General features: G+C 41.6%; 1 protein-coding gene across 7 annotated transcripts in view; it reads right to left on the bottom strand.

Moving 5' to 3' along the window:
- The window catches only part of fbxo38 (F-box protein 38), a 115623-nt gene that overhangs the window by 86132 nt on the left and 15353 nt on the right, over positions 1–14138 (bottom strand). For all 7 annotated transcript variants that reach the window (XM_070878461.1, XM_070878462.1, XM_070878458.1 and 4 more), the window contains exons 4-8: positions 12424–12587; positions 6255–6420; positions 5995–6132; positions 5661–5798; positions 4485–4578 (exon numbers count right to left, since the gene is read on the bottom strand). In XM_070878461.1, the coding sequence (XP_070734562.1) occupies positions 4485–4578; positions 5661–5798; positions 5995–6132; positions 6255–6420; positions 12424–12587 (700 nt within the window). The remainder of the gene's footprint in view (positions 1–4484; positions 4579–5660; positions 5799–5994; positions 6133–6254; positions 6421–12423; positions 12588–14138) is intronic.

A 14138-nucleotide genomic window follows, 5' to 3' on the forward strand; every position in this document is an offset into this window, starting at 1 on the left:
TGCACCACCATTCAATATGATCATGGCTGATCCTGCAACTCCATTCTTGCTTTCTCTCCATACCCCTTTAGCCATAAGGGCCACATCTAACTCCCTTTTGAATATATCTAACGAACTGGCTTCAACAACTTTCTATGGTAGAAGATTCCACACACACAATCTCTGAGTGAAGAAGTTTTTCCTCATCTCGGTCCTAAATGGCTTACCCCTTATCCTTAGACTGTGCCCCCTGGTTCTGGACTTCAACATCGTGAACATTCTTCCTGCATCTAACCTGTCCAATCCCGTCAGAATTTTATATGTTTCTATGAGATCTCCTCTCATTCTTCCAAATTCCATTGAATATAAGCTTAGTCGATCCAGTCTTTCTTCATATGTCAGTCCTGTCATCCCGGGAATCAGTCTGGTGAACCTTCGCTGCACTCCCTCAATAGCAAGGATGTTCTTTCTCAGATTAGGAGACCAAAACTGTACACAATATTCAAGGTGTGGCCTCAGCAAGCCCCTGTACAACTGCAGTAAGACCTCCCTGCTCCTGTACTCAAATCCCCTAGCCATGAAGGCCAAGATGCCATTTGCCTTCTTCACTGCCTGCTGTACCTGCATGCCAACTTTCAATGACTGATGTACCATGACACTCGGGTCTCGTTGCACCTCCCCTTTTACTAATCTGTCACCATTCAGATAATAATCTGCCTTCCTGTTTTTACCATCAAAGTAGATAACCTCACATTTATCTACATTATAGCGCATTTGCCCACTCACCTAACCTGTCCACGTCACCCTGCAGCCTCTTAGCATCCTCCTCACAGCTCACACTGCCATCCAGCTTAGTGTCCTCTGCAAACTTTGAGATATTACATTCAATTCCTTCGTCTAAATCGTTAATGTATATTGTAAATAGCTGGGGTCCCAGCACTGAACCTTGAGGTACCCCACTAATCACTGCCTTCCATTCTGAAAAAGACACGTTTATTCCTTCTCTTTGCTTCCTGTCTGCCAACCAGTTCTCTATCCACATCAGTACATTACCCCCAATACCATGTGCTTTAATTTTGCACACTAATCTCTTGTGTGGGACCTTGTCAAAAACCTTTTGAAAGTCTAAATACACCACATCCACTGGCTCCCCCTTGTCCACTCTACTAGTTACATCCTCAAATAATTCTAGGAGATTTGTCAAGTATGATTTCCCTTTCATAAATCCATGCTGACTTGGACCGCTCCTGTCACTGCTTCCCAAATGCGCTGCTATTACATCTTTAATTGATTCCAACATATTCCCCATCACCGATGTCAGGCTGACCAGTCCATAATTCCCTGTTTTCTCTCTCCTTTTTTTAAAAAAGTGGGGTTACATCAGCTATCCTCCAGTCCATAGCAACTGATCCAGAGTCTATAGAATGTTGGAAAATGACCACCAATGCATCTACTATTTCTAGGGCCACTTCTTTAAGTACTCGGACGCAGGCTATCAGGCCCTGAGGATTTATCGGCCTTCAATCCAATCAATTTTCCAAACACAATTTGCTGACTAATAAGGATTTCCTTTAGTTCCTCCTTCTCGCTAGACCCTCGGTGCCCTAGTATTTCCAGAAGGTTATTTGTTTCTTCCTTAGTGAAGACAGAATCAAAGTATTTGTTCAATTGGTCTGCCATTTCTTTGTTCCCCATTATAAATGCACCTGATTCTGACTGTAAGGGACCCACAGTTGTCTTCACTAATCTTTTTCTCTTCACATATCTGTAGAAGCTTTTGCAGTCAGTTTTTATGTTCCCTGCAAGCTTACTCTCATATTCTATTTTCCCCCTCCTAATTAAACCCTTTGTCCTCCTCTGCTGAATTCTAAATTTCTCCCAGTCCTCAGGTTTACTGCTTTTTTTGGCCAATTTATATGCCTCTTCCTTGCATTTAACACCATCCCTAATTTCCCTTGTAAGCCACGGTTGAGCCACCTTCCCCGTTTTATTTTTACGCCAGACAGGGATGTACAATTGTTGAAGTTCATCCATGTGATCTTTAAATGTCTGCCATTGCCAATCCACCGTCAACCCTTTAAGTATCATTCGCCAGTCCATTCTAGCCAATTCACGTCTCATACCGTCGAAGTTACCTTTCTTTAAGTTCAGGACTCTTGTCGCTGAATTAACTGTGTCACTCTCCATCTTAATGAAGAATTCCACCATATTATGGTCACTCTTTCCCAAGGGGCCTCGCACAACAAGATTGCTAATTAATCCCCTCTCATTACACATCACCCAGTCTAGGATGGCCAGCTCTCTAGTTGGTTCCTCGACATATTGGTCTAGAAAACCATCCCTTATACACTCCAGGAAATCCTCCTCCACAGTATTGCTACCAGTTTGTTTAGCCCAATCTATATGTAGATTAAAGTCTCCCATGATAACTGCTGTACCTTTATTGCACGCATCTCTAATTTCCTGTTTGATGCCATCCCCAACCTCACTATGACTGTTTGGTGGTCTGTACACAACTCCCACTAGCATTTTCTGCCCTTGAGTGTTCCGCAGCTCTACCCATACAGATTCCACCTCATCCATGCTAATGTCCTTCCTTACTATTGCGTTAATAATTGTTAGCATTTTATTTTTCTGTTTTTAAAACTCTTAAGCTGGTAAAAGCAGGCCTTACACCTGCTTTTACCAGGCGTAAGAATTTCACGGGCATTTGCTGGGCAGAAGTTGGGCAAATTGCCCAACTTTCTGCCAGCAAATGCCCTTTTCCCAGGGATGCGCTAATCAGTCAAGAGAAGCAATTCAAGAGCTTAGTGCCGAGACAGCTGAAGGTGCAGCCGTCAATGGGAAGAGATGGAAATCAGGGATGCACAAGAATTGGAGGAACAGAGGTTTCAGAGGGTTGTAGGGGGGGAGGAGATTAAAGATATAGGGAAGGATGGGTCCATGAGGGATTTGAGCACTAGAATGAGAATTTTAAGTTCGAGGCATTTCTGGACTGGGAGCTCATGGGTGAACGGGACTTGGTGCGAGATAGGACACAGGCAGCAGAATTCTGGGTGAGCTGAAGTTTATGGAGTGGAAAGTGCGAGACCAGCCAGGTGAGCATTGAAATAGCTGAGGCTGGAGGTAACAAAAGCATAGATGAGGGTTTCAGCAGCAGAAACGAACGATATTATGGAGGTAGAGTAGGAGAGAGAGAGAGAGAGAGAGAGAGAGAGAGAGAGAGAGAGAGAATATGGGGGTCGGAACCTCAGCTTAGGATCAATTAGGACATTGAGGTCGCAAACAGTCTGGTTCAGTGGGAGGGATATTGTCAATAGGTAGGCAATGGAGTCTGTGACAGGGATCAAAGACAACAATTTTAATTTTCCAAATATTTAACTGGAGGGAATTTCTGCTCATCCAATATTAGGCAACACAAGCAGCGTGACAAGTCAGAGGCAAATAGTGAAAGATTTTTCCAATGACTGATGAATCCATAATATGGGCCAATAAATTTAGGATCTACTAGAAGTATAAGGTGTAGAGAAAAGGTTTCAATGAATTTTTTCATGTAAAGGAAGATGTGAATGCATTATTCCAAATGGCAATGGTAACAGTGGAGTACATATAAAAGTGAACTAGATAAACAATTAAAGATGGTATTAAAAGGGTACAAGAAAAGGAAACATTAAAATAGAAAGCTCCAGTGGGGTAGCTAGCACCAGCATGATTGACTAAATAGCTTCCTTCTGTAACCAAAATTTCAATGATTCTATGTTGTTAGCATTGCCTGTTTCGTAAGGTTTATGAAGTTATACTTATCAACTTGCCAATAAAGGAAGCTCAATCTAAACTTTGCTTCCTGAGTGTTACTTATACATCCATTGAATTTACAGGAACGTCTTATCCCCTCGAAGTCTACAAGTCTTTTCAATCTGTTTGCTCTTCAAATCTACCACTTGACACAGGCTTCCAGTTTTAATTTTTCTTTGCCTGTTGTTAACTACCCAAGGACCTATCCCTTTCTGTACTGTCATAGTTTAACCATATTATTAATGTTCCTTACTTTAAAAGCTTATTTTTATAATAGCGTACAGGAAATTAACATATATGAAACTTCAATACTAATTCCAGCAAAATAATTTTATGCAACTCATCACAAGGCAACACTGTAAATCTTCCAACTTGATGGAATAATGTGCTAATTAAATCATTCATTTGTATACTAATAAATAAAATCTAATTAAAAATCATCACGTGTGGAACAAACATCAGAACAGCAATGAAATAAAAATAAATTATTGGGCGTGTGGCTCACACATATAACATCTGCCATAACCAACCACTGACTATTTTTTTCTTTCCCTTCACATCTAACATGTATCTGCTACATCTTGAAATTCTGTTTTGGAAATGGGATTTGAGATATCTGAAATAGCATACAAGATCATAACAAAATGTAATGGTCCTCCAGTCAGCCAATACAACTCAAGGTGTTCATGGCATATGTTACATAAACTTACCTACGTGCAGCAGTGATGATGAGGTAGCCAAGGTCCACTTCAAGTGCATTTTTGCATGCTCCAAATACAATAGTATGTAGATTTCTGAAACCACCTACATCAAGAAAAGTAATGATTTTTAAAGGTCTATTTCTGTCGTAGCATAAGCATTGACTCAGTTATTTATGGTTACTTTTGGGGGGGGGGGGGGGGGGGGGGGGTCTTTTCTATCCTTTTTACCCCAGATCATTTCAGCTCTTAGATCACTCTCATGGGCGTATCCGATCTGCTTGTACCTTTGAGATTGCCTATCCTTAACCTGAGATCTACGCAAGTTTTTGGTAACGCACCTGGGTAAATGGACAGCAAATCCTGCTGAGTAATTGCTTTTAGGTACTGGACTATCTTATGCCTCCGCAAAATCTCATTTCAATCTTCAAGGGCTGCAGAGTATCACATCAGACCTCATTTAAAGTTCAATACACAAAGTGAATTTATTACTTAAATAGTGAACAAAAAGAATCCAACATTGATATAACAGTTATATATTTACAGTAGCAAGTCTTATCTAACTCCTTGGATAGACAAAAATACAAGGTCGCAACTCTAAAGAACTAAAATAACCTTTAAAAAAAATTGTAAAAACCATTTACAAACAAAGTGAAATTCAACTTCAGAGTGGGGTAACAGATCAGCTCTAATCAAATGGAAAGGGAAAAAAAAAAATCGGGCGGGTGTACAACGGGCGGCCAATCCATTTCCACCCATTTTGCATTGCTGCTGAAGATGAATTTCACTCCTGTCTCAGGCATATCAACCCATTTCTTCTCAAATTACAAAACTGTCAATCTCAGGAGATTTTCCAACTATTCACAAACAGAACAGCAACTTTTATATCCCTCAAATGTTTCCATGATTTCCTGGATTTTAGATTGCTGATCTCAAATTCAAAGAGGAACTGTCAAATACAAATTGAACCAACCATGAATTCTGTATACATTTGAAAATTCACAAATCTGTTACCAAGGAAACTATAACAAACTTATAACCTAGTTTAAGAATAGGCTTAGTGCAAAATTTTGCTTTTAACTGGCTGATAAACAACCAAAGCACAATGACTGCATGTTAAAGAAACAGCCACTAAATCAAAACTTTTGACACATTAACCTATTCTAAGCATAATGATGAGTCACGCACCTGATCTTGAGCTGTCCTCAACTACATGTTGAATCAGTCCTCCAAGAAAAGGTACTCGAACTAGTTCCAAATGTTCTAAGTTCCTGGCTGAAGCTAACCCAGTCACTAGTGGAACATACTTTAAGGAATTGGTGGGACCTACAAAATGCAACACAGCAAATGGATTTATTTTTAAATTTCAGAAATATGTTCTTTACATTATAAGCATAAATCATGCTTTTATACTAATATATGTAAATTATGGCATGTAATGTAGTTTGCAATAGTTATAGAAAGTAAGAAATAACCATTTTCTGTATGGTACATCTATGTTCAAATTACTCTTCCTTTGTACCTGCACAATTCCGCATTACAAAAGTGCGTAAACTGACACAGAGAAAGTCTTTAAAAGGCTGAGGTTTGGTTAGTCGGACCCACTGCAAATACAGGTGTCTCAACATTGGGACACAAGGAATTTCTGGAACATTTACTCCTAAAAAAGAAAGAGAAATAAATTAATTCAAGTTTACAGGAATGTTTCAACCAACAGATTTTGAAATAAAAATCCCTTTCCCCCCCCCACTGCAAACCAAATGCATAAAAAAAGCTGCTTACCAACTAGATGAAGTGTTTGTATCTTGACTCCCACTGGAATAGTTAGTTTGTTTTCTGGAGGGATTGGAAAAGCACCATTACGATTTCGAAACTTTCCCAAGATGTGGACCTGCGGCATGTAATTCCAGATGGCTTCTACTAATTCTAAATGGGACGTTTCTATACCCTACCAAAGTAAAAAGAAAATGATAATGGTACTGAGGAAACACAAAAATAATCAATATAATCAACAACCAATTATATTTGTCTAGTCTCTAACTATAACAAATCTAAAACACTTGATAAATTATACTGTTCAGCCAAAATAAATCTACACAATTCTCAGCAAAATATTGGGAGGTTCATTCAGGATTTTTTGCAATGGGGAAACTGAGTTTCTGCTTTTATTTTTTATTTCAATTATTCTAGTAGGGATAATTTTGAACATGAATAAATTGTTCCGCCCTCACCCACTTACTATGGAAATCTCAAACAAACCTTCAGCACCTATTATTGAGATTTACCTTGAGTAACAGGGTTTATACACCAAATATTTGCTGCTACAAAAGCAGCAAGTGCAAACTAACAGTGAAGCCTCATCATAAGCCGTTTTTAGATTGCCATTCTTTTAATTCGAATTCTGATAGTTTTATTTACATAAGAACATAAGAAATAGAAACAGGAGTAGGCCATACGGCCCCTCGAGCCTGCTCCGCCATTCAATATGATGGCTGATCTGATCATGGACTCAGCTCCACTTCCCCGCCCGCTCCCCATATCCACTTATCATTTAAGAAACTGTCTATTTCCGTCTTAAATTTATTCACTATCCCAGCTTCCACAGCTCTGAGGCAGAAAATTCCAGAGATTTACAACCCTCAGAAGAAATTTCTCCTCATCTCTGTTTTAAATGGGTGGCCCCTTATTGTAAGATCATGCCCTCTAGTTCTAGTCTCCCCCATCAGTGGAAACATCCTCTCTGTATCCACCTTGTCAAGCCCCCTCATAACTTTATACGTTTCGATAAGATCACCTCTCATTCTTCTGAATTTTAATGAATAGAGGCCCAACCTACTCAACCTTTCCTCATGTCAACCCCCTCATCCCCGGAATCAACCTAGTGAACCTTCTCTGAACTGCCTCCAAAGCAATTATATCCTTTCGTAAATATGGAAACCAAAACTGCACGCAGTATTGCAGATGTGACCTCACCAATACCTTATATAGCAGTAGCAATGCTTCCCTGCTTTTATACTCCATCCCCTTTGCAATAAAGGCCAAGATACCATTGGCCTTCCTGATCACTTGCTGTACCTGCATACTATCTTTTTGTGTTTCATGCACAAGTACCCCCAGGTCCCGCTGTACTGCAGCACTCTGCAATCTTTCTCCATTTAAATAATAACTTGCTCTTTAATTTTTTATGTCTCACACTTTCCAACATTATACTCCGTCTGCCAAATTTTTGCCCACTCACTTAACCTGTCTATGTCCTTTTACAGATTTTTGTGTGTCCTCCTCACACATTGCTTTTCCTCCCATCTTCGTATCGTCAGAAAACTTGGCTACGTTACACTTCTTCCACGTGGTTAATATAGATTGTAAATAGTTGGGGTCCCAGCACTGATCCCTGCAGCACCCCACTAAGGCCCCAAGTTTCCACATGATTTGCTCCTGATTTTTAGGAGCAACTGGTGTAGAACGGAGTATCTTAGGAATCGGAATTCTCGTCATTTAGTTTGCTCCAGTTCTAGTCAGTTAGAACAGTTTCACTTTGGAACAGAATTTTTTTTCAAAAGGGGGCGTGTCCGGCCACTTACGCCTGATTTCAAAGTTTCGTGAGTGAAAACTTACTCCAAACTAACTTAGAATGGAGTAAGTGAAGATTTTTGTACGCTCGAAAAACCCTTGTCTACACTTTAGAAAATCAGGCGTAGGTTACAAATCAGGCGTAGGGAATGGTGGGGGGGGGGGGGGGGGTGGTGGTGTTTAAAGGGAAGTTTACAAACATTAAACACTTCAGCTTTACAAATAAAGAGCCATCATCAATAATAAATGATAAATACATCAACTTATAAATCAATCAAAAAAAAATTAAGAAGAAATCATTTTTTTTTAAATCAATAAATAAAACATTGTCTACTTACCGACTGCAGCACCAGGAGCCCTCAACAGCGTGCTGGGATGCCCCCCTCAGTGTGTCTATCTCTCTGTCTCTCATTCTCTGTCTGTCAGTGTCTCCGACAGCGAGGGGAGGGGGGAGGAGGGGGCGAAGGAGATTGGGGGGGGGGGGGGCGAAGGAGATTGGGGGGGGGCGAAGGAGATTGGGGGGGGCGAAGGAGATTGGGGGGGGGCGAAGGAGATTGGGGGGGGCGAAGGAGATTGGGGGGGGCGAAGGAGATTGGGGGGGGCGAAGGAGATTGGGGGGGGCGAAGGAGATTGGGGGGGGCGAAGGAGATTGGGGGGGGCGAAGGAGATTGGGGGGGGCGAAGGAGATTGGGGGGGGCGAAGGAGATTGGGGGGGGCGAAGGAGATTGGGGGGAGGCTGAACGGGCCGGGCCCCGAGACTTCGGGCAGGGCCCGTCCCCAGCACCAGATTTACAGGTAGGTGGCGTTGGGTCGGGTCGGGGGGGCAGTAGGAGGGAGGTCGGTTCGGTTCGGGTCGGGTGGGGAGGGAGAGGGAGCGGCAGTCGGGTCTGGAGGCTGAGGCGGCGGGGCGGGGGGGGGGAGGAGATCGGATCCGGTCCGGGTAGTGGGGGGGGGGCGGGGGTTTCGGGTCCTGTCCGGAGGCGGGAAGCGGGAGTCGAGTCGGGAGGAAGCAGGAGCTGGATGTGGGAGGAGCCTTATTCACGCAGCCCCAGTGAGGCCATTCGGCCAGGGGCTGCGTGCTTCGGGCCCCTCCCACAGAGTTTCGGGCGCCTGGAGCGCGCATGTGCAGAGGTCCCGGCACTGTTTTCAGCGCAGGGACCTGGCTCCGCCCCCTACAGCTCCTGCTGCGCTGCGCCGAGGGCCAGAGGACCTGCAGGGAGGTGGAGAATACGGAGGGTTTTTTTAGGCGCACTTTGTGGCGCGAAAAACGGGTGTCCAGGTCGGGACTGCGCCGTTTTAGGCGCGGCTCGAAACTTGGGTCCTCAGTTCCTGGTTGCCAAACAGAGAATGAACCATTTATCCCGACTCTCTGTTCTCTGTTAGTTAGCCAATCCTCTATCCATGCTAATATATTACCCCCAACCCCATGAACTTTTATGTAGCACCTTGTCAAATGCCTTCTGGAAGTCCAAACACATCACATCCACTGGTTCCCCTTTATCCACCCGGTTCGTTACATCCTCAAAGAATTTCAGCAAATTTGTCAAACATGACTTCCCCTTCATAAATCCATGCTGCCTCTGCCTGACCGAATTTTGCTTTTCCAAATGTGCTGCTACTGCTTCTTTAATAATGGACGCCAACATTTTCCCAACCACAGATGTTAGGCTAACTGGTCTATAGTTCTGTGCTTTTTGTCTGCCTCCTTTTTTTAAATAGGGGCGTTACATTTGCAGTTTTCAAATCTGCTGGGACCTCCCCAGAATCCAGGGAATTTTGGTAACTTACAACCAATGAATCCACAATCCCTGCCAAGACTTCGCTTAAGACCCTAGGATGCAAGCGATCAGGTCTAGGAGATTTATCTGCCTTTAGTCCCATTATCTTACTGAGTACCGCCTCCTTAGTGATTGTGGTTGTTTTAAGTTCCTCCCCCCCCCTAGCTCCTTGACTATCCACTGTCGGAATATTGTTAGTGTCCTCTACCGTAAAGACTGATACAAAATATTTGTTCAGAGTTTCTGCCATCTCCATGATCCGCATTATTAATTCACCGATCTTGTCCTCTAAGGGACCAACATTTACTTGAGCCACACTCTTCCTTTTTATATACCTATAGAAACTCTTGCTATCTGTTTTTATATTTTATGCTAGTTTATTTTCATAGTCTACCTTCCCTTTCTTAATCATTTTTTTAGTCGTTCTTTGCTGGCTTTTAAAAGCTTCCCAGTCGTCTGTCCTCCCATTAGTTTTGGCCACTTTGTATGCTTTGTTTTTAAATTGGATATCGTCCTTTATTTCTTTGGTTGGCCACGGATGGCTATCTTTTCTCTTACACCCATTCCACCTGACTGGAATATATTTTTCTTGAGAGTTGTGAAATATCTCCTTAAACATACACCACTGTTCATCAACCGTGCTACACTTTAATCTATTTTCCCAGTCCACTTTACCAAACTCTGCCCTCATACCTTCATAGTCTCCTTTATTTAAGCTTAGTACGTTGGTAGAGATTCAACTTTCGCACCCTCCATCTGAATTTGAAATTCAATCATGCTATGATCACTCATTCCGAGGGTATCCTTTACTCAGAGATTGTTTATTAATCCTGTCTCATTACATAGCACCACATCTAGTTAGCCTGGCCCCTGGGTTAGTTCCGTTACATACTGCTCAAGGAACCCAGCCCTTATGCACTCTATGAACTCCTCCTCAAGGCTACCCTGACCAATTTGATTTGTCCAATCAATATGGAGGTTAAAATCACCCATGATTATTGCTGTTCCCTTTTTACAAGCCCCCACTATTTCCTGGTTTATGCTCTGACCAACAGAGTTGCTACTGTTAGGGGGCCTATAGACTACACCCACCAGTGACCTTTTCCCTTTATTGTTCCTTATCTCCACCCAAACTGTTTCAACATCCTTATCATTTGCGCCAATATCGTTTCTTACTATTGCAGTGATTCCATCCTTTATCAATAGAGCTACCCCACCTCCTTTTCCTTTCTGTCTGTCCTTCCGGATTGTCAAGTACTCCTGAATATTTAATTCCTCGTCCTGGTCACCTTGCAACCACGTCTCTGTAATGGCTATCAGATCATACCCATTTGTCTCAATTTGTGCCGTCAACTCATCTATTTTGCTACAAATGCTATGTGCATTAGACAAAGTGCCTTTAAGTTTGTTTTTTTAACCTTTTTTCCTGCTCGTTTCCTCTCTCCTTCAAATTCACTTTCTTTATTTATGCTTTCCAATTCCAGCTTTACTCCCCTCCCTACTGAATTTAGGTCTACTGTGTAAAAATGACTAATCCGCATAATATTGGGAGTTGGTTCCTGGAATCCAAATTAAAATATAAACCCAGTTGGATCCACCTCTGAATAACGAAATCCTGCAAACATTGTATATTCTTGGCTCAGGAGTTTGCCACATTGTTTTCAATGCCAGTGACTGCTATGATAATCTAGATTGGAAATGCATTGTTTTTTCAAAGCTGAAAATTTGATAAAATGTTAAGCACCATTAACTAGCGTAGATGCATTAAGATACTAGTTTCATGAGATCTGGCTGCAATATTATTGGTGTAATGTTTTGATTTTTCCAATTAAGAATTCACATGATCTCTCTATTGCTCTTTAGTTGCCAATCCTGTTGACATAGATTAAGCATATACTATTTTCATTTTTTGTCTGAAATCTCTAGTTTCTCCATGCAGTTTATATCAGCCTGCAGCCCAGAGAACTATTAACGCAGCCAGTCACTTCGCAGCCGTGATGGCAACTTGTTTACAATTCCTCACCAACTGCGAGTAAAGCTGAGGTAACCCATGTATACTGGCCACTTTAGGTATATTTGATTTTTTAAACTGTGTAATATACTAGATAGGAGTTATTTGAAAAAGTGTCTAATTTCCTTTGAGTGTTTAATATTGGGTTACATAGTTATTATAATGTCCAGTGCATTTTGCCGATTGATTTCCATAGAGACAAGGCATACCACACACCTTATCACATGGCATATTTGAGTTGGAGGCAATGCTATAATGAGGCTAGACTCTGCTTCGCACTTTGCAATATTCCAGAAGGCTTGAGAAAAGTGACTCTTATTTTGGAATAGAATTCAATGCGGCATTCAGGGGAAAGTCCACTAATCAAATGACAATGGCTACAAAACTTATACATTTAGCAACTATAAATATCAATAATCTGTACCTACCTTTATTCCATGCAGATTATAAACAATATCCATTTATCACTAATCACAATTTTTGCCCTTTGTGCCATACTAGTTTATTAAAAAAATCATGTTTTTGCTCGTGCGACACAATTAACCTTTAACTTGCTAAACTATATTGCTTACTGAAAGTTTATTTTACTTGCCAATAGATTTGGACAGGCCTGCAAAGCTTCAAGTACACCAGGAATGCTGAATGCATCATGCGCTCTTACTCGCCGTCGTTCTAAGTATCGAGGATGCAACCCATACAGTTGTTCCAAATCAGGCATTTTCTTTAATAATGTTAAAAAACTGGCATCGATGAAACCTGGTATTAAACACACAAACAGTTCATATTTTGCTTGTATAGAATAATTAGGCACTATATACACTTTAAATACGCCTATTTAATTATAACAATTTTAGTTAGTAAACATTTCAAGGACAATTGCAATCTAGAACATACACCTGATTAACAGAAGTCTGATACATAGGATTATGATGATACATTACACTGGTTAGCATGGTGTCATGGAGATGTAGGATATAGGTTACTTCCCATAACTTCTAAATTATAGTAAGTCTATTGAAAGTAGCACTCCCCTGTAGTTGGGAATGAGGAGGAAAGAGAGCAAGCCCACACTAGAATGCAATTGAATACCTCCAGGTTATAGAACACAATTGGAAACAGCCTAGGAGTAGGTCAGCTTGCCTTCCCAGTCAGAAGTGTGTGACAAGCTATTTAGTTTTCTTGCCAAATCATCAAACAAACCATGAAGACAGCAACTGCAAACTATCAGGTTTTGCTTAAAGTACTAAATGGTACAATTTTAATGGGGGTGCAGGAACAGAGAGAGCTGGGGTGTCCTTATACAAATCTTTGAAGGTGGCAGGACAAGTTGAGAAGGCTGTTAATCAAGCATATGGAATCCTTGGCTTTATTGATATAGAGGCAGAGCGCACAAAAGCAAGGAAATTATGCTAAGTCTTTACAAAACACTGAAGTAGTGTGATCGGCTCTGGGCACCAAACTTAAGGAAGGAAGTCAAGGCCTTAGAGTGCAGAACATTGCTGGAGAGTATCACTCTTTTCGGGTGTAGGGAGCAGCATTATAAAGTTTGCAGATGATACGAAACTTGGTAATTTAGTAGATGGTGATAAGGATAGTTGTAGACTTCATGATGACAGACGGGATGGTTAAATGGCCAGAAGCATGGCAGATGGAGTTTAATGCAGAGAAGTGTGAAGTGATGTACTTTGGGAGGACAAATATGGAAAGACAGTACACTGTAAATGATTTTAGAAAATGTAGATGGGCAGAGACACCTTGGTATCCATATATACAAATCCTTAAAAGGTGGCAGGACAAGTTGATAAGATGGTTAAAAAAGCACAAGGGTTACTTGGGTTTATCAATCGAGGCATTGAATATAAGAGAGATTATGCTAGAATAAGTCAACCATGGCTCTGTTGGTAACACCCTCGCATCTGAGTCATAAGGTTGTGGGTTCAAGTCCTATTCCGGGACCTTGCGCACAAAAATCTAGGTTGACACTGATAGGTCCTTACTACACAGTATAAATGCACATGAGGCCCATGCTTGAGAGGTCAGTCTGTGACCTGTCCTTTATTCCTGAGCACTCAAGTGATGAAGGTGGGTGGAGCTTCCCCTTTTATACTTGAAGGTCCAGGTTAGGAGTGTCTCTCACCTAGTGGTCAGTGTTCTCACGGTGTACAACTTAGGTCAGTTTATACATGGGTTACAATGCTGGTTGAATACATGACAGACACTCCAATGCAATGCTGAGGGAGTGCACTGTTGGAGGTGCCATGCTTCGGATGAGACGTTAAACCGAGGCCCCGTCTGCACCCTCACGTG

Source organism: Pristiophorus japonicus, chromosome 4 (assembly GCF_044704955.1).
Source record: "Pristiophorus japonicus isolate sPriJap1 chromosome 4, sPriJap1.hap1, whole genome shotgun sequence".
NCBI classification, from domain to species: Eukaryota; Metazoa; Chordata; class Chondrichthyes; family Pristiophoridae; genus Pristiophorus; species Pristiophorus japonicus.